General features: G+C 46.6%; 2 protein-coding genes across 4 annotated transcripts in view; one reads left to right on the top strand and one right to left on the bottom strand.

Annotated features, from left to right (window-relative positions):
* The window catches only part of LOC135904414 (centriolar and ciliogenesis-associated protein HYLS1-like), a 116,409-nt gene that overhangs the window by 89,303 nt on the left and 2,633 nt on the right, over positions 1–24,473 (bottom strand). The gene's annotated exons all lie outside the window — the stretch shown is intronic.
* LOC135904411 (glutathione peroxidase-like) lies at positions 1,845–23,337 on the top strand. Of its 3 annotated transcripts, XM_065435206.2 has the most exons (5): positions 1,848–1,987; positions 8,021–8,081; positions 8,262–8,487; positions 17,000–17,143; positions 19,778–23,337. In XM_065435206.2, the coding sequence occupies exons 1-5, from the start codon at positions 1,963–1,965 to the stop codon at positions 20,009–20,011; spliced, it is 690 nt and encodes a 229-aa protein (XP_065291278.1). In that variant the 5' UTR covers positions 1,848–1,962; the 3' UTR covers positions 20,012–23,337. The 3 variants fall into 3 exon arrangements, with proteins under 3 accessions (XP_065291277.1, XP_065291278.1, XP_065291276.1); XM_065435205.1 differs by lacking the exon at positions 8,021–8,081 and having other exon boundaries at positions 1,845–1,987; XM_065435204.1 differs by lacking the exons at positions 1,848–1,987; positions 8,021–8,081 and having other exon boundaries at positions 8,102–8,487.

Below are 24,473 nucleotides of genomic sequence, written 5' to 3'. Positions count from 1 at the left end.
GGGCGACACACACAGAAGAGAACCACATACCATATTCTGTGGTGTGTGTTTCCCTTCTGTGTGTGTCGTCCAAGCGTTGCGCAATCGAACCTCTTAAGTTTTTTCAAAGCAGCTCCGTTGGAGTCAAGATATATGAACATTTATTTACGCCATACAAACGAAGACAGCGAACTTCAGTTTTTGGACTGTTACAGCGCGTGTGTCCCACGCTTCGGCTCTCCACGTATGCGAGCGTGCGCTTTCAACAGGCCAATCTCAAACATAGCAACGGCCCCATCGAGCCACTAAAAGGACAGTGTATATAAAGTATTGAGGCTCACTGGAAGCCCACCGCGTGACCAGGATCACCCAGCGAGCTCACAGGGAACGCTAGATTGTTCCGCTCCTACTCACTGGTTGCTTTGAAAGCATACGGATAGCTGACGTCGGTGCTACCATTTCATGATCTTGTGCAACTGCACTCGTTTCTCCTAACATCGACTAAGATGTGTCATCTATCCAAGCTTGATCTCTGATCCATGCAGCCATCTTTCTGTCTCTTAATGTTACACCTACCACATTTTACTATGTCACTGGTTGCCATTAGGAATGCACTGCATTTACATGAGGATTAACCTCTGCTCTCTTTCACGCAGTCAACTGCAAAAAGTTGCAAATTTTTTTTTCGTATGCCTTCAAAAATATCTATCCCAGCGCGTCAAGTAGCGCCAATTCTGGAAAAGTTGCGTGAAGAAACTAACGAGGTGTTAAAGAAAATGCCGCATGCGTACTTGACTGTATATACGCAAGTCTGATATTGCTCCATCAAATTTATGTCGTTTCTTTAATTAGTGTGAATCTACGCATTATAATTCAGACGCCGTAATTGCCTTTCGCTTCGAGCGAGAAGAGTTTTAGAAAATCCTTTTTGAAAGCTCGGCCTGAACTTCACTCTTCGAGTGGTCATTTTGTTTGGTACTACCGCTCTGGGTTTTGCCCGCAAGAACGTCTGTGAAGTCATATGCGATTTTCTAGACCAACCAAATAAAAAGTTCTGGATTTTCTCCTTCCTTTGATTCTGTTTTTTTTTCTTTGCAGCAATACTTATTTAGTAGTCATTAGTGAGTGCATATCTCTATTGGCTAGCACTTAAATTCAACATGTTAAGATATTCATGTTGTACCTTTCATTGTTTAAAGGTCTTTCTATGTCCTTGACCCCTCCTAGCGCCCGATTCCTGGCCGATCCCACAAAGTGGTTTGACCTACAATTACAGTGAAGAATAACGAACGCAACAAGTGTTGCTTAATTTATTTATATGATAATATTGGAAATTTCAACGTTCGTCGCTGGCTTTCCCATGACATTTTACTGTCTAATTAATAGACAGAAAGGACAAAAGGAAATTAGCAGAAAGCACGCATACACAATGGCAAGCATTCATTAGCATTGAAGCGCTTTAATTAATGCGCAATTTAGCAAGCATGACAATACACAATCGGTTCGATGGATACGTAAGTGTGCACTCAGAGTACGAGCAGCTGAATATAGCTATGGAAAATACAAAAAAGGCAAACAAATGCAGTGACTAGTGGGCTGAATATTTATCGTTACATATTTCAGCAACAAGCGGATCGTCTCCCTGCTCCTATAGCTGCTCCCGCAAGGAAAATAAAGAAACAGCCCCGCGGCAGTGGTAGAGTGCGACTCTTGGGAAATGAGACAGCGCACTGAACATGTGTTCGGCGCACCATAAATTAGGAAGCAGGCGTGAAAGCATCAAAAGCGATTGCTGGAGCTCTCCTATAGAGCGCCCGAGTGATCAGTGTCGCACTGATAGTCTTGGGCGAGTAGGGAGGGACCTCTTCCGAGATTTACAAGGCGAGCGAAACCAGCGACTCCTGTTGTGGAGGATGCATTTCGAACAGCTTGACGAAGAGGGAGGTGGCGATCGCTGGCGAGCTCTGGCAAAAGCGTGCGTCGATGTTAAGAACTACTCTCCGAGCGAGTAAGGACGGTTCTTTTCAGGGGATCCTAAATGGCGGCCGCACACGTATCTATTTAATGGTTGCTGAGCATGTATCTACACGCGTTGCTGAGCATGTGTGTCCGTTTGTGTTCAGTATATACAGGGTGTTTGCAGCGAACACTTCCATAAATTCTTAAAAGCTGCCCTTCGCTTCAATGCAGACTGCTAAAAGAAAGTAACTGGAACGCCAATGCATTCCTCCGCAAAGTTCGGGAATTAATATCTCGAAACTGGTGTCATCCTGAGAATTCTTTCCAAGTGGATTAGCCCTGCGAACTCCCGAGCTAGAATTAGTCAATTGAAATATGTGTCATAAGGTAATTAGTTAGAAACTTAATTAGTGAATTTATGTTAACTAGCCGATTATGCATTTCATTTCTGTGTGGAAATAACGTCAGTCTCTTCCAGTAGGCCAGCTCATGAACTAGAATTGAGATATCTGCTACAGGCAACCTTTAGAAAATTTTGAAAGTGTTCGCTGAAACACCCGGTATATATAGGCATTGGCAGTTTGCTACCACGGCATCAAATCACGAACTCACCCAACAAGGCGTTTTGTGCGTGTGTTTTTTCCGTTGCTTGTGCACTACTTTTTACAACCGTCTTACCATGGCTTACCTCCCAGTCGCGCATGCGCAAGCTACTAGCGTCCCTGCATGCAAGGTCGACATAAAGTTTGACGCACGCGAGCCCGCAGCGAAAGCTGCTCAAAAAGCAGAAAAAATCCGCTCGATTTCACTAATCTAAAGCACTCTAAAACGTCATTGAAGATAAACACTCAATCAGTATGGACTGATGAGGTATACCATGGCAACTTTATTTTCGTTGTTCTTGCGGTAATAGGTTCGGTTTCGGTTAATCAGGGAAATATTACGTATTACTTTATCTCTTGCATGAAGAAATTTACAATGCTTGCTTTAGCTTTGTGAAAGTCCTATTCGCAAATTAGTGGTAAATTTCAGGCTCTATATATGTACATAAGCGATCAACTACGACGCCGCTTTGAGCGATCAACTTGATTCAGTTCGCAGAATAGCAATAAGTGGTGCTTTCATTGTGGATAACTAGAGAGCCGTAAGTTTGACACTTCATTTTTGGCTTGCATTTCAACCAACGCATGGTGTCTACCAAGTTGAATTCCGAAATTCCCTCAGTTTTCCAGGTTTTCCCTGAGCGCCTTTGCAAAATTGCCTGAGTGGCACAGAACTTTGTTTTACGTCAAGACGGGTTGACACCATGTTGCCCGATGCTGTCACTCTCTAGTAAGCATGTTCAAAAATTTTAAAGACGACTTAATCCAGTTTGAATAGTATGGAGTAGTGCTTATTTTATTCAAAAAGAAAACAGAAGGGAGGTGTTAGTAAAATGCATAGCGAATATCATTGAAAAAAAAAAGAATGGTAAAGCCCATTGCAAATACGAATGAAAATAGATACAGAAGCAAATATTTTCTAACGTGAACTATTCCTATCAACTGATAGCAAGCTCATCGGTACGAGGCCTGAAACCTGTCACAAGTGAGATTCTCTCTCAGCAGCTGGAAAATCTGCTTCAACTGTCCTGACATACTCTTAGCCCGCGCTCAATGCCTCAGTGTTGCGTTTCACTGCTTTAACGCGTTTATTTTGGTTTCGATGGGGGACACCTGTAGCTCGGCGTCATTCAACACTTCGTTTATTGAGCTCAAGCTCCTTCAAAGAAGTAGCGGCACACTTCCTTTCTCGTTCATTTCTCAATGCGTCAGTCCTTTCCGTTAGCGTCCTCCTTCCACCGCGCGTTCGCCCTATGGACTATTTGAACCGTCCTCTTGGTCAGTTGTACAGTCAACGTCCGATTTTTCGGACTCCCTACGGGCCGTGATAACGTCCGAAAGATCAGACAGTCCGAAAACATGGATGCATGTCTTTTATCGTCCCTAAGGGCACACATAGCCACAGGCACGTCCGAAGAAGCTCTCAAGGCCTCCCAGTACACTACACTTATTAGGTATATCGGTGCTCGTACTGTGACAGGGGACAGTGGGTGCACGCGTGTATAATTTAGGAATACATACTTTGTCCAATGACAATTGCCCCTTCCCACGCTTAAGCTTCGTCGCAATACCTCGTGTATGCTTCACCGCGTAAAATTACTGTGTTGAGGCGAAGCTGACTTTCGTGAACCGACATTATGCAACGCGCCATGCTTTCCTAGCATCGGACGCCACGGCATGCGAGAGGAGGACACACTCAAGCCGGTCAAAAGCTTGGTCGTCAGCCGAGTGGCATACAGCCTCCCATACTACAATCCCATCAAGAGTGAGGTACAACAGGCGGACGCGATTCTACGCAAAGCCTACAAAACCGCACTCCACCTTCCCCACAACACCTCAACCGAAAAGCTCCTAGCCTTAGGACTACGCAACACCTTCGACGAATTGAAAGAGGCGCAACTAGTCCCCCACCAACGCAGACTAACAGCAGACCCCATCTGGCAGGGAGCTCCTGAAGAAACTAGGCTGCGCCGATCAACTTCAAGAGATACAGAGGACCGAAACAATTCCGGACGAGTATCGCAACACACTAAATGTAGCACCCATGCCCCGGAACATGCTGGTGTGTCCTATTGTTGGTTATCAAACTTTTTTTTTGCTGCACTTACTCTTGAGCTGTGCTTACCTACGCCTATACATGTGCTCCGCTATTAAATTCCTTTTTTTTTCTTTGTTTCTTTTTGTACGTTGTTGACGGTAGTTAATATTTCAGCTCCCATTATTCATTTACTGCTCATTGTTGTGATGCCCCCCTCGCCCCCCGAGTCAATGCCCGATACAGGGCTCGTAAGCTGTTTCTAAACAAAATAAAAATAAAACGAATAATAAACGTGAAAGCGAAAGTAGCAGCAGGCTGAAGGCAATTAAATATTAATGTGCACTGAAGCTCACGCCGCTTTACGTTGCATCGTCCACTTTACGTTGCTTTCAAATCCGCTTTCCCAACAAGCGCCCGCCGCCACAGTTCCGCTGAACGAACGTTTTCACTCAGTGCCTGCGCTTTAATAACGCATACGCACTTTGCGGCAACTGGATTCCCAGCTGTTTCGGACGTTTAAAATGAGAACTTCCAGCGCACAATACGAATCGTTTAAAGCGCGGTAATATTTCTTCGCGGCCGTCATTGTGCCCTTGTTGTGCGAGAGGCCGGACTTCAACAGCGGCCGGTTCATGAAATTTCTGAGCGACAACGGCGCGTTGCGTAGAGCGCGATTCCAAGGCGCAATTTAGAACCTTTTCATCGCCTTGCACCGTCGGAACTGAACTGTGTATCGCTTCAACGAGGCTTCGACGCAAGAGCGGCGAGAACACATCCATCTGCAGATCCTTTTCAAGACAGGCAGCGCGCGACCGTGCGAAGTACGCACTTGTTGGCGGAGTCAAAGGCGCCCCCCCCCCTCCTTCCATGCTGGGCTGCCTGCCCGCTTTCTTGCCTATCGCGTGCGAGATTGAGCTGCGATGGTCAGTTCACCGTGTGCCCGGTCGCGAAATACGCAATTGGTGCCGGAGCACAACGCCGTCCCCTCCTCCTCCTCCTCCTCCTCCTCCTCCTCCTCCTCCCTCCCATGCCCTATTAGATTCGTCGGACGATCTCGCCGCTGCCACCATTTGAAGGAGTTGAAGGTTGTAGAGAGGAACTCGGTGAACAGGATTTATTTACATTATTTACATCTTAGACAAGGCATACATCGACAGTCTAGCGTGACCCCCATATGGAGCCCGCAAGACTAACATATAGCAAAACGGCTTACGAGCACACAGCTCACGAGTACATTTCGAGCATGACAACGAGCACACTCTCACTAGTACATTTCTAGCACGACAACGAGCACTCAACGAGCACACAACGAGCACGCACTAGCAGCCGCCAATCGCTGCTTATAAGCACTTGGCCCCCCCCCTTGATTCCAAGCGGACGGAAACGTTCGTCCAGTCATCGTTCGACGTCGCCGTTCGACGTCACCGAAGATGACCCGCCCTTCTGGAGGTGGAGGAGGGCTCACATACACGTGCCGCACACACACACTGGTGTAAAGGTCCGGAGCCGACGTTAGAGGGGCTTCGTAGAAATCTCCTCCGTCCCGGGTGGCACGCCGGGTAGCACATTGTCTGTTGTCTCGAAAAGCTCATGGGGAGGTTCCGCCAATTACCTCCCCTCGAGAACTCCCCTGAGCTGACCCCGCGCCACGTGGCTGCCGGTTATTCGCAGTTCTCTGAAGTGCGCCCCGTCCGGTTGGATTGGAACGCGTGCAGCGGGCTGAAATAGCTGGCACGTTGTCACCTTGTACGGCCGTTCCTAACAGCCCCCACGGCCCTTCACACGACGGAAGACAGCGCGTTACCTCCCCGCCTTCCTCCGCGAACGCCAGATTGAGCCCCGATCGTCGGCTTCCCTCGCGTGCTTTCACTCGCACACACAGCATACGAGGCGCGGCGACGGTGTGATCGCCTTGTACAACATAGGGAACATCACGGCGACGGCGACGGCATAAATGCGGCTGAAGTGTTCGTATAATCGTTGCCGCAATAAAATAGCCTGAAGACCACGCTGCTCCTACACTTACTGAATGCGAAAGGGTGGCGGCGGTTATCTACGAGTTAGAGAATTCGCGCCAGCGTATAATTATTCCGTTTGAAGTGGTAGCGTAGGTCGCTAAGCTGCACCGTCCATGAGAGGCCGCTATTGCGGGAACGTGTTTATGCTACAGGTCGAGTGCTAGGCACCCGAGCTGTCACCCATAAACGACCAAAAACGCACGGCAGCGAGGTGAAGCCAAGAGCGCCCACCAGTGACCTCAGAGATCACAAGGGCGTTGCGATCTGGGAGGTCACGACCCGACAGTCGCGCTTTCCCGACACACTTGCTTTATATATGCATGCCAACCTCCCAACTCGAACTCTCATCTTATAGAAATGAGACCGCATGCTGAATCAACGACTTATGGGGATAATTTGATGGGATGGGGAGGGTCAGCCATATGACGTCTAAGCACCGCCGGCTACGTAGCTCGCTGCACTGCGTGCTGCTTTCGCTCACGTTTTGGACCAGCAGATCACCCATCTATAAGGCAAGTCGATGGGTGATCTGCACTTCCTCTTCGCGGAGCAATTTTCTCTCTGAGGACGACCCAATCAGTGTGTGTGGGCGTGGGCGTGCGTTCGTGCGTGTGCGGAGGGGGGGGGGCGGGTTGTGTGTGCTTGGGGGCTTGCGCGCGTGCGTGTTGTAACCTGGGTTCTCAATATTCTTTTACAGACGACGAAGAAAATGTCCGCAATCGTTAAACGAAACCTGTTTCCCCTTCGGTTTTTTTTTTTTTTCGTTTCGTGGCTTCAACCCAATTCATGCGGACCTTTTAACCAGAGCCGGTATTCGTCGCGCCGGTATTCGTCGCGCCGGTATTCATAACTGACAGCGTGCTCCGAGCGTCTATCGCGCGCCGTCAAACGGATGTTGAACTCGGTTCACTGCAATGTCTACGCCGAAGGGAACGCCGATAACCAGGCCGGAAATTAGACGTCGCAACTCTCGACATATACTCAAAGCTGCGGTCCGAGACTCGACAGCAGCGGCCTCCACCTTGTTGTGTTCACCTGTGCGCCTTTCATGCAGTTGCATACAGAATAGGCTACACACGCTTCTTGCGATTTGGGCAGCGCTCCCAAAAAAAAGAAACTGGGACAAAGAAAAGGACTTGCATACGACAAACGCTGACTCGCAGTTACGTTCTAGTAGAACAACCTAATTAAGGTTATACCCCGTTATCTAGCGCTGTGTCGAACGTTATACTATGCTATGTTAAAGTAAAGACTAAGTTATCTTCATATATATATATATATATATATATATATATATATATATATATATATATATATATATATATATATATATATATATATATATATACTACCAGTCTGTCATATCTCATTCTATATCGGTCTCTCTCCCAATTCCCACCCGTTCTCTCCCTCTGTTATAACAGACAAATGCGTACGCTCTCCTAGAGCGGGCTCTCCGAGTTCTGCCCCGACGCAGGAAAGGAGGTAAGTCCCTTCGTGCCGCATAAAAACCGCAGCGTCGCCCTGCCTCATCCACACGCTGGGGCGGAGTAGTGCGTGCGACATGCCGACGTCCTCGTCGCTCGCGCTGGCGCTCTTGTGGGCCGCCGGAGCTGCGATGGCCTCCGAGACGCCGCCGCAAAAGGCTGACTGCTACACGCGCAGGAGACCGACGGCCGACGACGCCGCGCTGTACCAGTTCGAGTTCCCGGAGATCGTGGGCAACGACACCGTGGACCTGGAAGCGTACCGGGGTCACGTGCTCCTGCTGGTGAACGTTGCCACCTACTGAGCGCTGACCTGGACCTACTGGGAACTGAATGCACTCCAGTACAGGTTCCGGGACAGAAACTTCACCGTCATCGGCTTTCCCTGCAACCAGTTTGGAAAGGTGCGGTAGTCTAGCAAAGCAAGCTCAGCTAAGTAACTTAGTAGCTAAGTAGCTAGCTTAGTAGTTAAGTAGCTTAGCGCAGCTAAGCAAGCTCAGCTAAGTCAAGCTCCTCGAAGTTTTTCGAACGAAAGCACTGCGGCGGCATGTCAGGCACGACATACCGAACGTGGATAATTAAGTATATAGGAACAAATCGTTTTCCAAGTAGGAGGATCCTATTTAGCAAGTATGAATGTCGGGAAACATCTATATTTTAATTTAATACTAAGTTCGCGCCGCAATGCTAGACTTGGCGTCATAGACATTGTCGTGATGGCATGACAAAGAGCGAAATTCGCTGACGTCAAGTAGCAATATGGCTACGTATGGGAGTTGCTCATAAAAAATAAACGTGGGCTGTGCACGTTTATTCCTAATGCGCTCTCGTGTGACAATCGCAGCGACCGCATCAACGGAGCCAGTCACTGTATTGTGACGTCATGATGTGTCCACTTCCTCTTTACTGAAGTTGAAACTTGGTCGCAGAAAGAGATATTTCAGCAAATTTTTTTAGGGCATTCTGGTGCTTGCCAGTACCTTTAAAATTTAGAGCGTGTGGACTTTCATTCGACGGGAAAAAAAAAGAAATAAGTATCAAAAGTCGAAAGTTTCATGTCAGTGCCTATTTAAAAGATGCTGTGTCTGCCGTTCGTTTCTGTTCGTCTGTTAAGCTTCTTTCCACCAGTCATCGATTTCTTCTTTCTTCGTCCCTTGTCTCAGCGCCGAGTTTTGTTCGTAATCACGAATCGATTTCCAAAAACGCCTTGTCGAGCCGATATCTGCAATTTTAGTTCTCGATTTATGCGCTTTTGATGCGTATCGCTCCCAAAGCGCACAGCACAACAGAGCGTACACGCGCCATTAAAATGTTCCGTTTTGCTGGTAGGCAGCGCCGTACAAGCTACGCCAAATAGACTCGACACCAGCGCTAACAACTCTTCGTCCTTGAGGCACGGCCTCCGAGATCTGCGCGAACAGGCAAGTCTCGCTCCGGCCGTCCGACTCTCACCGAGAGAGCGCAATTTCAGTGGTGGACGTGGCCTGGATCCTTCTCCGCACCGCGGCGCTCGCACCCGAGGGCTTTGACTTTGAAAGTCTGCCTCTCTGACTTCCCGCTTGGAAAGTCAGAGATGCTGAAATAATCTCATGGGTGGCGGCAGTGGAAAAGAAACCTGCCATGAGTAACTACTTAAGAGGAAAGAACGAAATCAGGAAAGAAACAATTTGTGATAACTCAAAGGGAAGGTCATTACTTTTCGAAGCGAGATCGGGCTGCCTTAGAACACGCACCTATAAAGCGAGATATAAGAAGGAAGAAGAAGCATGTGCTTGCTGCGGTAAAGCTAGGGAAACGATGGAGCATGTTTTATTAGAATGTGAAGACGTCTGCCCAGCGGTCGATTTAGGCACCACTGACGTCCTTGAAGCCCTTGGGTTCAGCGAGAGCAGGGGAAAAGTAAACATGTCCGCAGTAGAGATTAGTATGAGGCGATTGGAAGATTGGTAGAAGAAAAGCAGGGAAACGACAAAAAACGGAGACGTACAAAAGCAAAGTTCACAATAGGGGGTCAGAAAATTTCGTTGTGCGAGTTCATCATGATTTTCTTTTTTTTAACCTAGGTAGGACATCAGGCAGTATAATAGCTTGGTGGCGCATCCCACCACACCGTTCCAAAGGGGACGCTCATAACATCCGTCCATCCATTTTCATGCGTAGATATGGCTTTCGCGCGTTGCGGTACTGTTGCTGCACCTTGGATGAGGCGAGAAAAAAACAGGATTTTGCACTGCTATATGATCCCTCACTGATTAGGAAAGGATAGACGAATAGACGAAAGGGGCAAAGCGCGTGCTTGCGGCTATTTATGCTCAAATGTGTTAATTATATTGTGCGCAAGTATATTCCCACTACGTTCCTGTGGATACATAAAAGTGGTATATCAGTGCAAGTGTTCGTCGCGAGGCGGGTAGAAAGAATGAACCGCCAACAATTAGCCATTTCCGTCGACCCGCTAGAAGCACGTATCTCGCGTCGGCTTTGCTAGCGGACGAACAAAACTGAATCGAAGGATTCGGTGTGCCATTTCAAAGGCAAGTATTCGAGATGAAGTGTCACTGAAAGTGCAAACACAAAACGAACATTTCATCTAGGACGCAGCATGCTTTTAAAAGGTTTCATTGCGGATGGAACAAAATCCGTGCCTTCTGCTGCGTGCTTTTTCCGTGCCATTTCCTGCTGTGTGCTAACGCTTCCAGGCTGGATGGAGAGAGAAGTTTTGCGGCGAAGCGTGAAATGATAAATTATGCAAGTATTTACACGTTTACTAGTATGTTACAGTTGCTGCGCAAGCAGGCATTATCGTAATTATGAACAGTATGATTGAAGTGTGAATTACACCGAACACATAAATTTGCGTGTGTCTCACCCGCATGCCTGCTTATAGGATGTTCATTTTACTTACTTTAAGTAAAGATAGCTATTTATGAATATCTTACAGGCCTTCAGGGAGGCTTGGGTAAAGAGAAAACTACGGTTACATCGACGTAAAAAACGTGTTACGCCAGCAAGGCAAAAAAAAATAGCATCAACGTAAAAGAAGCTTTATTCGCTCAAGCTAATAGCGCGCAAGGTCACTACTGTCAACAGAGTAAGTACAATTGAAATTAAACTAAACGCAGGAAAAAGTACGCACGGTAAGATATTAGTAAATATTACACAATGATCATCGCACCACAAAGTCGGCGTAAAACGCGACAATCGCCATATCAATTGCTAAATCACAGCAATGCAAAGTGCAAAAAGAAAAAAAAAGAGAACCAAAGTAAGATAAAGCAACAATGAAACTCTGCCATCTAATATAAGCTACAAGTTCGGAGACAACGTGTAGTGTGTGAACTCGCACATGATTTGTCTAGAAAAATATAGTAAATTTAAGCACTACAAATTCAATGGAAAATAATGTATAACAGTATTGGGAAAAAAAGTAAAGGCACCAGAGAACTAGACGGCTGAGATGCCAAAACGTTCGAGGCAGTGCTGAAAAATTGCCTGGCACATATTTTGCGAAAATCTCCCGCAAAACGTGAAGGCAATGCGCACGTTGAGATCTCGCGCGGTCGGCCTTCTACGGTCGCGTCCGCGTGCGCCGGACCCCTTAAAGCGCCTTAAAACTTCGTGAAGTAGTGCCACGCTTCGAAGAATGCCGCCTTCTCCTGCCGCGTCGCTATTGGCTTAATAGCATCACGTGGACCCTCGCGCCGTGCATCAGCGCCACTTTTGCTCGAAAAGCGTCTACGGAGTGGCGAGGAGCGCATGTTGGCGCGTTGCTACGCTCGAGCAGTGTAGGCGGCGCCACGGTCGAGGAGGGAGCGTGAAAGAGGAGAAACGAGGAAGAGTGAAGGCGGAGGAAGAGAGTGTCGCTACTTTACGAAGTTTATGGGGCTTTAGGACCCCTCGGCTAACAGCGCCATCCAGGGGCGGCCGGGAGCGCACGCAGCATTGCACTTTAACGCGAAAGCGTTAAGGGCCCCGTGTCGCAGAAAACCCGCTGTCGGTGTCGGCGGAGTTGTCCATGAGCGAAAATCTCCACATATATTTAGGTATATGTGTCTATGACACGCCTTGCTATATGACATTTGCGGTATATAAGCGGGTTATATTAACACACCACTCTATCACTAAAGTTGCTCATACCTTGTCTTACATTCTTGACAAACTTTATCCTCGGAATTTTAAGCACAACCCACAAACAAATGTCCTTAAACAAAACACCGACAGAGCATGACTTTTATGTTAAATCTTCTCACACTTAAATATTAAAAGTACCAAACAATGAGAGACACCTGAAAATTATGTAATTTTTTTTTCTTTTTGGCGAGGCTGTGCACCGCCTCCGCGGTCAGCCCACGCAAGGAGCCGAGTTTCTATATACCACAAAGCTCGCCTTCGTGCATAGCGTTCGCCGCCAGCGTTTCCCGGTAAACATCACGGTTACATAAGCTGCAGTTGCCGGGAAGCATGAGAAGTAGTGAGATATATTTGAATGATATCGCGTTCCACTCTTAAAGACGAAGCTTAAGCGCCGTCTAAATATATATATGTATATATATATATATATATATATATATATATATATATATATATATATATATATATATATATATATATTGCCGGGGATCACGCCAAATGGGACGGCCGGAGCAAAACCTGCGAGCGTGCCCAATCTCGGAGGCCATGCTTGAAAGGACGTATAGGGGCGAGCCCCACCACGGCAAGGACTGGCGCTGCAGTCGGCGTGACGTAGCATAAGGGGTCATGCTGGTACAGCTGCTCCGTAGGCCGCATGGAACCAGGGGGAGCGGACGGAGAATGAAAGTTTTAGCAATGCCACAGAAGCCTCAGCGGCGCGGTGGTTTGCAGATCACCTACGACCAATAATGAGACATCAAAAAGAATCCATAAAAAAAGATTGACTAGCTGCGATGGGCTATCGCATGTTCCTGTTGGCGACGAAGTCTCCAACTTTGCAGCGGAAGGATTTTCGCACAGCTGCGAAAACATTCGCACAACGATCATTGCTTTTGTCGCTTCAAAAGCTATGTGCTGCGAGCTAATGCGTGCGCGTTAGGTACAGGTACGCCGCATTCAAGACGAAAATAAAAACTGCGCCGGAAGCAGCTGCATGGATAAGGGCGGATGTAATACCGCCTTGTTCAGACCGGTCTTTATTGGCCCGCGTTCCTCATTTATCGGCCATGAAGCCGCACACTAAGCTTAAATTCAGGCTCGTTGGCAATAAATAGCGATTTGGTTTTTTTTTCAGTTATACAGTAAATATATTTTCAAAATTTGCCTTGAAAGCACCTTTGGGTTTTTTCTGATGGGTTCTCTCAAGGGGCGGACATTCGCAGTGACCAGGTAGCTATAATTGAAAGGATTCGCTGATTGCCTTTTTATTTGTTTACTTTGTTAGGTGTCGAAATCTTTAAAGTCCGCTGTTTTGAAGTCACTCGTGCTTAGCGGAAATACTATAGGACTATCGCATCAACACTGACATTTGCGTCCCCAAAATTAAGAACGAAATATATTCGCATTCCTGCTAATATTTTCGGAAGAGGCGGCGCTCTAAGAGTTCAGAACGCTAATATGGCAATGCCAATGCCCAATTTAGCACATTTTGGGGACGCACATCTCGATAGTGATGTTAGTCTCAAAATTCTTGCTAGGCAAACAGTACTTTACTAATTCTCGGATTCAATTTCGTAATTTCGAAAGTGACTGATATCAAAAAATATTAGTGCATACTTTTAATTAGTTAAGTGGTAATATACCAGTTTCTCTGCAGACAATGTCCGCCTGTTCCTGTAATTCACTTGAACAGATCGAAATTCGTTATCATTCACATGCGCTGTCAAACTGAATGTAGCCACAGTCCAACTAAATAGAGAAACGAGACACACGGGCGGTACCGCTCGCAGGACATGTCGCTCGATAACGTACACGTGAAAACTCGCATAAAAATTATTAGTACTTACTTTTAATTATAGCTACGTGGTCATATCAGTTTCTCGTGGAGGCAATAGCCGCCTATTCCTGTACTTCGTTGAGAATCCGTGCGATCTCCGTATTGAGACAATGGCTGCTGTATTACATTGTACAACAGGAATTTGTTTGGTTGCTTCTATCACGCAAAAAGACGAATTGGCGGACTCCATGCCACGAGCGCACCCAGTGGCCGCGTATTGTATTTTGTGAAGTTACGTCGTGTGTATACAGTGTTCCGTGTTTGCAATTTGCCCTGGACCAGTCGTGTTGCAGTTAGCTGCTTCCCTTGTTTTGAAGGCACTTACAACACTGTCCAGAATGGCGCCCGCTCGGTGCCTCGTTTAAGCGCTGGCAGCCAAAATATATGGGAGGATTGCGCCGTGTCGTCCCTCCTACTACGTCAGAGGTGCGCACCCGTAAGACGGCGCCACCGTACGCCATCGCCCCCAATAGCTGTGCGGGGATTAGGGCGATACTGCAGAGGAGGGCGCGACTCCTAGGATTTGGCAGAGCGTCCAAGCTTTACGAACAAGGAAATTTTGGCCACACTTGATGCGTTCTACGAAAGCGCAGGTATAGTGCGACTGCGCAAACGACACATGCGACATGTAGTAAAGAGAAACATAGATGACACAATATTGTTGTGCCATCGCCTTTTCCTGTTCTACAACGGCCATCTTGCGCAAGTTGCAGTGTCTGGCACGGACTTATAAGTGGTGGCTTATAATACGCCCGGGAAGTTATATAATTGAAATGCACTTCTCGCAATTTGGGTAGTCGGCGCTATTTCGCACTAAATGATGGTAACACCTATGCGGCCTTGGGTGTGTTGGCTAGTTTTTCGTCAAGTCTTTATATAGCGTTAGTGTTATTTAAAGTTTACAGGGACAACATGACACCTAATTTCATCGCTAGGCTTCACGTAATACATACTATAATGTGACGCCTGGCTCCTTCGCTAATGTTAATTTTAATTCCGACGGATGTCAATCTTATGCTTGAATAAAAATATTGAAGACATGTCATGTGGATTTTAACGTTACTTAAGATAAAGAGCGTTGGTTAGGTTTAAAATGTGACAATGTGCACATATATACATGCTGCCGTCTTTACGACTAGACTATACAGCGAACTAGACTTCTAGTCCACTGCACTATCGACAGTACTGTCAGCATCTCCATTCCTATCCTTTCAGGCAGGCGTAATCTCCCGAGTCTGTAGCAGCATTCCGAAAGCTAAATCAATCCACAATAATTTCGTAACTCGAGGACTTGACGAGCTTTCTTTGGATCTTTTTTTTTTCTCCATCAGCCTTGACACAGCGTCGATCCGTGAATACGGAGTTGCATTCTCGTTTCATTTCTCTTATGACTATACCTTCTTTCCCGTATACGGTCGATTCGAGCCATCGCTGTTGAATAAGCATGTCCTCCGAAACGCAACGCCAGTCCGTGGTATACTGCGTCACGGACGATTCTTCGAGCTCTTGTATACCTCCAATCTCGTCTCAGTTCACGCATGCAGCGCATTCAAGTGCGGAAAATTCTGTGAAGCGGATATACACTTCACCTAGACAAATGAATCCCGTGAAAAAGGAAATGAAGCAAATGACGCTTGTGCATCTAGCATCACTTGAAAGGCTACCAAAAGAGAAAAAAATAATAATGTCGACGACACGCACGTGTTGGACACGGAACGGAAAGGATCAATCGGTAGAACTAACAAAGAAACAGGCACATCCGCCTGCGCAGATTAAGCAGGAAACCTGCAGGAGACCAATGACGCTCCATCCATATACATTTGAATCCCGTTAATTCGATCCTTGCGGGACCTCGAGATCTGGCCGAGTTATCCGAATGGTCGGATAATTTTCGGAATTATCCGAAAGGTCGTATTTTGGCTCAGGAAATTGAGGCAAAGTGAAGGAATTCAAATTTTCTTTTACCGCTCGAAGTAGTTTGTAATGTCTTTTGGATACGTACCAACCATCATGCAGAGAAGAGCGCGGGCATGTTTAAACGCTGTCTCAGCGTTGGACTGCCACGTTGCTGGAAGTGCCGTCATCGGCGAGTAGCCAACAAGCCTCAAATAAATCACTGTCGGCGTGGACAAGTAATCAAAAGAGACAAAGGAAGTAGAGTCGTCTACTGAATTTCTTGTGTCTTCGAGGCGTTAGTAACTACTACGCACATGAGGAGGCGCCGATTGAGGTCAGTGGAGGTCGAACGAGCCGAGCAGATGCCTTTGCGTTCGAACTAAACGCGTTTTCTTTCCGTACCAATGTACAGTTTCTTGCCGGGCGTTATTAGTGCGGTCGAACTAAGCGAAATGTCGAATTAACCAAGGTGGAACTAACGGTGGTCGCTTGTATATAGCCTTATCGATTTTAATGGCATACAATTCGGTGAGGCAGTGCAAGTCGCAAATAGACTACCGCAGCGACCAACCGGAAACGAGATGCTCGACATGTTGCTCATCAGTTTTTCAAGTCACGTCTGGTGATATAGAGCCGAGAGACGCGGTACTTCCGCAGGCAATGGAAACGGTCCTGCTCCGAGCTGTAGATTCGAGTAACGACAGAGTTCTTCAAAGCTATCTGTATTCAGAACGACAGAGAAAGAAACAAAAACCATTCACTCCCCCGATGTCGCCAAGGAGAAGCAACGAGGCCACAGACCTATCGTTAGTAGTAGTAGTAGTAGTAGTAGTAGTAGTAGTAGTAGTATTAGTAGTAGTAGTAGTAGTAGTAGTAGTAGTAGTAGTAGTAGTAGTTTTTACGTCTTTTATAAGTATTGAAATTATAGAGGAACACAGAAAGAGGTCTCAGAGTGTGATACTACAATGGGACCTCTAGTCAGTAAATACATGAAACAGGTTAACATTAAGAAGAAGCTTCTTTGCCTTCTGCCGGTTTCGTTGACTTCGCAGCAAGAGCCTGGCGGATCGGGCGATGAAATCCTCAATGGCATCCGCTACGTGAGACCGGGCAACGACTACGTGCCAAACTTCAGGCTTGTCCAGAAGCTGGATGTGAATGGAGAAACGGAGCACCCGCTCTTTGGGTTTCTCAAGGTGAGCGACAACACAGGCGTGGACGCTATATAAAGGAAAAACTAATAGCTTTGACTTACGTTGTGTTACTTACACGGCGGACACAAAAGGCCGCTTGTGTATCAGCGATACCCGCGCACAATTGGAGTTCTTTCGTAGGCAAGAGGCTTGTACATCCTATGTGTAATATATAGACTTCCACGTAAGTAATTACACGCAATTTACTACTTGTAATAAATTACATTTTTTGGTATTGTTGAAATTTAATGATTACTTTGTTTACTCGGTAACGCTCCCAGTAATTAAAGTATTTTTTCAGTAAACAGTTATATATAACCAGCTACATTTGTAACCAAACAAGCTATAAAGGTGACGCAGTCTTGAAAATTTAAATTTGACGAGAACTATACAGCGTCCAAAGGGTTGAAAACGTGTGCATGGGTTACCTCCTTCTCAACATCAGCGTCTTGCATCCACGCCTCGATTAGCTGAACATGGTAGGCTTGCAGATTTGCATGCCTTTCTTAGAATTCCTACCTCCGAGCTTTCTTTTTTTCTCTCTCTCTCTCTCGTTTTTCTGGAAGCGCTTTTAAGCGGCCCTTATAGGCGCAAAATGCTGTTGCTTAATTCTTCTCCGCTTAGTGCAGTGTATGACTTCTCTGATGTAAGAAGTTTTGGGCCGTAAAACACGTATATTTCAATTTGTTTTATATATACGTGATTAATATATACCTTTTTTGTAACTGTGCAATATCTTTAGGACTGAATAATATGCAGCTTTATTAAATTACTGCATAGATGTGGTCTCCATTCAAAGGAACGTGAACGTTTACTGACCCACCATAACTAAACAACCTCTATTACAATAAACGTTTACTCTCTCTCTCTCTCTCTCTCTCTCTCTCTCTCGTCATTTGCAATCGCTGAAGGGTGACAGGCCATGGGATGCGGTCCCTTACATATTTTGGCCGACAAATTGAAACGGCGCTTCTATGGCTCGATAGCGTGGACCATTTTGGACGTTGGTGCCAGAGAATGTCCTATGAACAGTGTTTCTGTCTTTCACTGGTTTTATATCTAAAGAACCTTCCTCTAGACCCAGCAAAAATGAAGCGCTGCCCTGCATAAAGGACCTACACCTGAACGTCGCGGCATTGAGTAACTAGCCACAATGCTGTGAGCACGGTGTCCTTACTTAACAATCCAGCCCTTCCCTCCAGCGCGCACATAAAGCGAGTTTTTAGTGTCGCTGCAGATGTCTTCACAAGAAGACGAAGGTAAATTACCGAAGAAAAGTTTGCAAAGTAATTTTTAGTGAAGAGAAAAGTGTAATGGGCTGCAGAGGATGCATTGAAATAGCCAGGCCAGCTCGGTCTATATACAGTACTTGTGTAATGCTAAAAGTAGGAAGGAAGTAATGTTAAAGTAATCGAATAATGGTTAGCAATTGATCAATTACTCTCGTGTAGCAGTAATTGGTAAATGTAGTGAATTAAAATTTTAAAGGTGTAATTGCAATCGGTAACTTTTTTTCTGTAACGTGCGCAAGTCTGAATATATTTAACCTATAGAGAAAAACGGTCAACCAAGTATCGACGTTAAAGACAAGGTTGACGTGCATCGTAGTTCTATAACTAAATTATGATTATATTTCTCTGATCTGTCTCTTTTTCATGTTCACTGCTCCCTCATTACGTACCTATATCTTATTCATATCGTATTTCACGCGCTATTACGTGGACTGTCTTCTTTAGTGTCGACACTTGGTTGACCCTTCTTTTTATGGAAGTGGTTACAAGATAGCCAGATCCCAGATACACCAAATCAGTATAAACTGAGCAAAATAAAACGATCCCGTCTTCAATATCATCTAATGTCAAGTTGAATTTGAGAGTTAGTAGCCACGTTCCTACGAATGCGACAGGTGGCGCATCGCATTTCTTAGGGCATCGCATCCGTGTACAAGTGGCGATGATGCGCTAGGAAGGCGAATCACATTAATGGGCCAGGAGATGGAAGATCGAGGCGGTGCATGTAAACGCTGGGGTATCGCGTCGAGGAAAAGGAAAACTGATAACGACAGGCGGCATGTGCTCTCCTGCATCACTCACTGGGGAAACGCACCCATCGGAAACAGGGTGCGGCAGGTCTCGGGCGAAGCGGGATATATGCGCCATATCCAAACGCTGCGCTAAAGAATGCGATGCGCTACTGTCGCATTTATGTAAACGTGACCGTTGTAGTAGCGCAAGCAAAAACAAAGACATGATAAGGCAATACACACACACACAAACACAGTGAGCTTCGTGTGATGCCATATAAACTGAAAAAAGTTTGCACCCTTTTGTGCTTTATCGAAACAATAACCATCTTCTATCTTGCTTGCACTTTCTATTTTGAAAACTGCGGCAGCTACATTGCTGTCAGGAATGCTACGTCGCGCTGACAACGCGAATGTCAACTTTTTTTTTCTTTAGTGTACCAACCATTAGTTTCCATAACGACAATCGTCGACCATGTAAACGCGGCTATAGCCTTCTGAAATAACACTGTTACTATACTCGCTACCAAGAACAGAGCTTCATGTGTAGGCGAATGCCGTACCATGGCTGTGATGTCAGGGGGTACATTCGTTGTTCTGTATAATATCCGCAGAGTCGCTGCCCGTCACCAGTGACCCCGTTTCGGTCCAAGGACAGCCTGTTCTACTCGCCCCAGGACAGCGGCGACATCCGGTGGAACTTCGAGAAGTTCCTCGTCGACCGGGACGGCACACCGCTCCGTCGGTACGAGCCGAACTTCTTGCCGCTCGACATGGAGGACGACATCGATGCCCTGACGAGCGAGGGAGCCCTGCCGCCGATCGAAGAAAGCGCGACGCTCCAGTAGCGTGTATACTTACTCGCGGCAAAGTACACACTTAAACAAAAGTACACCCTTTGGGGTGTGTCTATGCCACACAACGATAATCGTCATCTGCCTTGCTTGCGTTTCCTTTCTTGAAAACGCCGCGCCCGCAATTTTCCTGTCGGCAATGCTATGTCATGCTGATAACGCGCATGCCATTCGTTACTGGGAAGTACCGGGCTCGCCGCATTAAAGATATGAAATGCGGACAAGACAGGTGACGATTATCGTTGTGTGGCAAAGGGGTGTAATTTTGCTTAAGAGTGTATAGCCGGCAAGTGCGTGCTTTGAGTATCGCTTTTTTTTTTTCTTACGCTGTTTTAGCTCACATTGCACGCACCGAGATCACTGCAGCGAACAAGCTTGATTTCACATGCTCGACCAACACACAACCCCGAGACGTGGCCAACGCGCAATCAGCCTGGTTGCAAAACGAGAGAACGAGCGCAGCGTCCTACGTTACGCTGCGGGCACGGCGCTGTGCACACGCGGAATGTCGTTCCCGCCGAGCGGCTGCATGCACGTGTGCAACTCGTTAAAGGGTACACACAGATCTGAGCGAAGCGGATCGAAGGCGCACAGCTAAAGCGATCTATCTTGCGGAAAAATAACGTTGGGGGGCTACGCCTGCTTTAGCGTTCAGGCCTATAGAACAGAGAGGACATTTTACAGTCCTGCGTTATACATGCCACAACTTTAGCTATACCCAGAACATCGGATTACGCATATCTATACGCGAGGAGTAGCGGCAGTGCGTTCAACCTAAGGGAGTGGAACCTTTGTTGCAATGAGCGACTGTTTCATGCTTAGTACATCTTCAGGGTAAACGCCAACATCTAATAACCAGGAAATTCTTTTGTATCTATATATACTAACGGAAAAGTGGCGCATGTCGCCATCAACTTCGCAGCTGCATGCAGCTGCATGCCGCTGCAGCCTGCGAAAAAAATGCAAGCCCTCATCTGTTTATATTTCCAGAAGGAATCAGCGCTAAGCAAAGACGAAGAAGCACGGCCATTGCCTCTCATATAAATAAATATAGGAGGCTATGGTACAGCGCATCAAGCGGTACGTTGCGCTGCGTGCACTTAAGCGAAAAACGGTCGCTTCCGGATCCGCCACATTTCCTGCATTTAACCCTATATTAGTGCCTCTGCAGCTGTTTAGGACATGACGCATCGCAACTCAATTTCTAGGGAAATGCCTATCCGCCGTGCGGTGCATTTACGGTTACCATAACCCAATTTAAACGCTTCGCGTATACGCAGTCCATAAATTATCCGAATATAGCGCCTGTCATGCGTAGTTGCTCGGCTTCGTGCTTTTCACCTCTTTCGCATCCTGTTATTCGCGATCAACTCTAACCAGACGGATAGAAAGTTGGGCGCTTTGGTACGGTAACATATTCTTGGTTGGTAGTGCGAAGTGACACACACACACACACGTGTGTGTGTTGATCATGTTGATTTCATATCACGACCATGTTGTCACCATGTTCATCATGTTGATTTCATATCACGACCATGTCATATCACGACATGATCATGTTGATTTCATATCACGACATAGAATTTGTTAATTGTCATATAACAGCCAAAGATGGAGGCATCCATCAACCTAAAATAATATCGTCTATAAGGGTTGCTATTTATTGAGTACCAAACACCGGAGACGTGTACGCCAGGATCGATGGAGAAATGCGCTCGGAAACGATGTGGTGTGGCTGGTTCCCGCAAGCTCCTTCTTGGTACCTCACTGCTGTGTCTATCCTGGTTCGCGTTAACAAACTCAGAAAAAGTTATCATCAGCCTATTTTCATGTCCACTGCAGAGCGGAGGCCTCTCCCAGCGATCTCCAGTTTTCTTCGTCTTGAGCCAGCTGACTATTTTATGCCTTCAAATATTTTAATAATCCCCTTCTCCTCCTCCCCCCCCCTACTTTTCTGCAGTGCTCTACTGAGCTTCCCTACTGATGGCTCCCATTCTGCAACGCTAATGAAATACCGGTTGCCTGCTCTAGGCATTATGTTACGTCTTTGTTAACCTCCGAGTCTCTGCTCCATATGCTACTACCGGTAGAATGCAGTGTTTGTACATTTTCGATTTCAAATATAGCGTCGAGCTGCCGGTCATGACTTCGTAATGCCTGCCGTGTGCGCTCCGACCAAAGTTTATTCTCTAAATTTCCTTCTCGTGATTCGTGTACCACAGCTTTGAGTAATTAGCCTAGATTAACGTACTCTTGCACATATTCTAGAGGCTAACTGCCAATCACAAATTTTATTTATCTTGCCAGGCTACAGGACGTTTCTGCCTTCTGCCTATTAATCTTAAACCCTACACATATACACTTTCTCGGCGAAGGTCCTCAATCATCTGTTGCAGTTAATTCCCAATGTTGCTGATCAGGAAAATGTGATCTGCAAACAGAATGTTGTTGAGATATTTGCCGTTGATCTTCATTCCTAATAATTCCTAGTCTAATAGTTTGAATACTTCTGAACACGCAATGAATAGCATTGGAAAGGTTGTGTCTCCTTGCCTGGCCCCCTCCTTGATCGGTAGTTTTCCTCTTTCCACCATGAACGGCAATCCTCCTATAATTCCGTGTTTCATACTTTTGCTAGTAGCAGCGGTTGTATCGACATCTAGTGATGATTTGTTCGAAAAAGAACCGTTAGAACGCTTTTGTGTCGTATGCTGTCCTTGCCGAAGGAAAACAAGAGAGCCACAATACAGGCACGTTACTGCCGACGCCTTTACACCAGCAGCTAGGTAGCACACAGTCCCTCATTGCAATAACAGTTTCTTTCGCACTGGTTTAGCTATGCAGCGCCACGAGGTGGCGCCACCAACGTTTTCGCTCACGTCTACGTCTTCGGTGGCTCGTAAGTGGTACGACAGCTACACTTACGGTCATAAGCTCAATTACCATTCCGCCTAAATACTTGATAGTTCTCGCGCGAGTTCTGCGGAAAACGTGCCAAACTACCGGCAGCGCAAAAGGAGCATCTTCGTAGAAACGCTTCGATTACTTACGTGTCGTCATCACCCTATGAAGACACGGCACGTTACTGCAATGTCGAGACATTCGGCGACCATATTGCGCGAAGGCCGAGCACCGCCCACATATGACGAGCCGGCCCCAAAGCGACCGCCGGGCCAGCTCTGAAAGGAGCCATCGTCGCAGCCTTCTTGTGCATTCGCGGCTGAACCTTGATGCTGTGGTTACCGGCTGTGTGCTCGGCCTCGAAGCGTGTGTCTGAAACAGTTTCGATTGAAAAGAATAAAAAGACACGTGCTGATATATCTCCCGGCACCCTGGGCCTCCATGTGTAATTTCGGGCAGAGAATGCCAGTGTGCAATCTCGGACTCAAGTAAGCGCAGTTCATTTCAGTGTTGGGAGCGACGTGATGCTAAGTAGATATGACCTTCACTACTTCTCATTTCAATTTCACAATTACAGGTGACGTACATTTAGCAATTAAGTGGTTAATTAGCATATTTGTTTCACGGCAAAACACCCAGTCCGTCTGCATTTACCGGAATAAACGCCCTTGAGAATGTATCGCGGGCAAGCCAGTGCCTTGAGACGCTTGGCACGTTTCGATGTGGCAACCTTGACAAGCTAAACCGTTGCAGTTACTAGGAATTGTGCGTGTTCGCAGCGTCTTCTGCACTTCGAAAAGCATAGATTGATCTGAAATTTACTACAATGAAGGCATATAAAGCACAATAAACAAAGCCACAAGAGCGTGTGAATCCACAAGCACGACGATCAGAAAAATCCATGCACTTCCCATCATTCCCATGGTGGTACAGCGAGTACAGCGCCAGAGTTCCCTCCAGTAATTATTGTGGAGAACTCTATGCTTTCGCATACCTTCCTTAATACATTGGAGCAAGTTGGCCAGGGAACGGTTCCATAGTATCCGGAGAAACGATAAGAGTCCATGCACTCTACAAAAACGCGACGGCCTTCCGCAAGGAGCTGCTTATCAGAGGAGCAGCCGCTTGTGAAAAAAATATTGGGAGGGGAGTGACAGTAGTACTTGCTTCGTAACATCTGTCCCTCGAGTACTCCTCCAAAACGCCCGCCCCTTTTGGTTCACCAAGCAAAGCGTATAACGCACAAAGCGCAGAAAGAAGCAATAATGTTGCAATGAAACTCGGAGTGGATGAAGTGCCAACAATACAAAAGGGCGCCACTTCTGCAAGTACCTTTTCAAACGACTTATATACAGCCTTTGGGGCTTCAATCTGTCACGAACGTGTTGGTGGTGCTTCGCCAAAGATGCCTCGGACGCTCAATGCCCTTCGCGCCTGAGTTAAGGGAGGCGCCACTCCGCTAACCGAAAGACCTCCACCATAGCGTCACCTACACCCGCACATTATTCATGCATTTTATGTATTATTTGCATTGCATGCATGCCTAACAATGGGG

This window comes from Dermacentor albipictus, chromosome 7 (assembly GCF_038994185.2).
Source record: "Dermacentor albipictus isolate Rhodes 1998 colony chromosome 7, USDA_Dalb.pri_finalv2, whole genome shotgun sequence".
Lineage (NCBI taxonomy): Eukaryota > Metazoa > Arthropoda > Arachnida > Ixodida > Ixodidae > Dermacentor > Dermacentor albipictus.
This window is presented reverse-complemented; position numbering and strand designations above follow the sequence as displayed.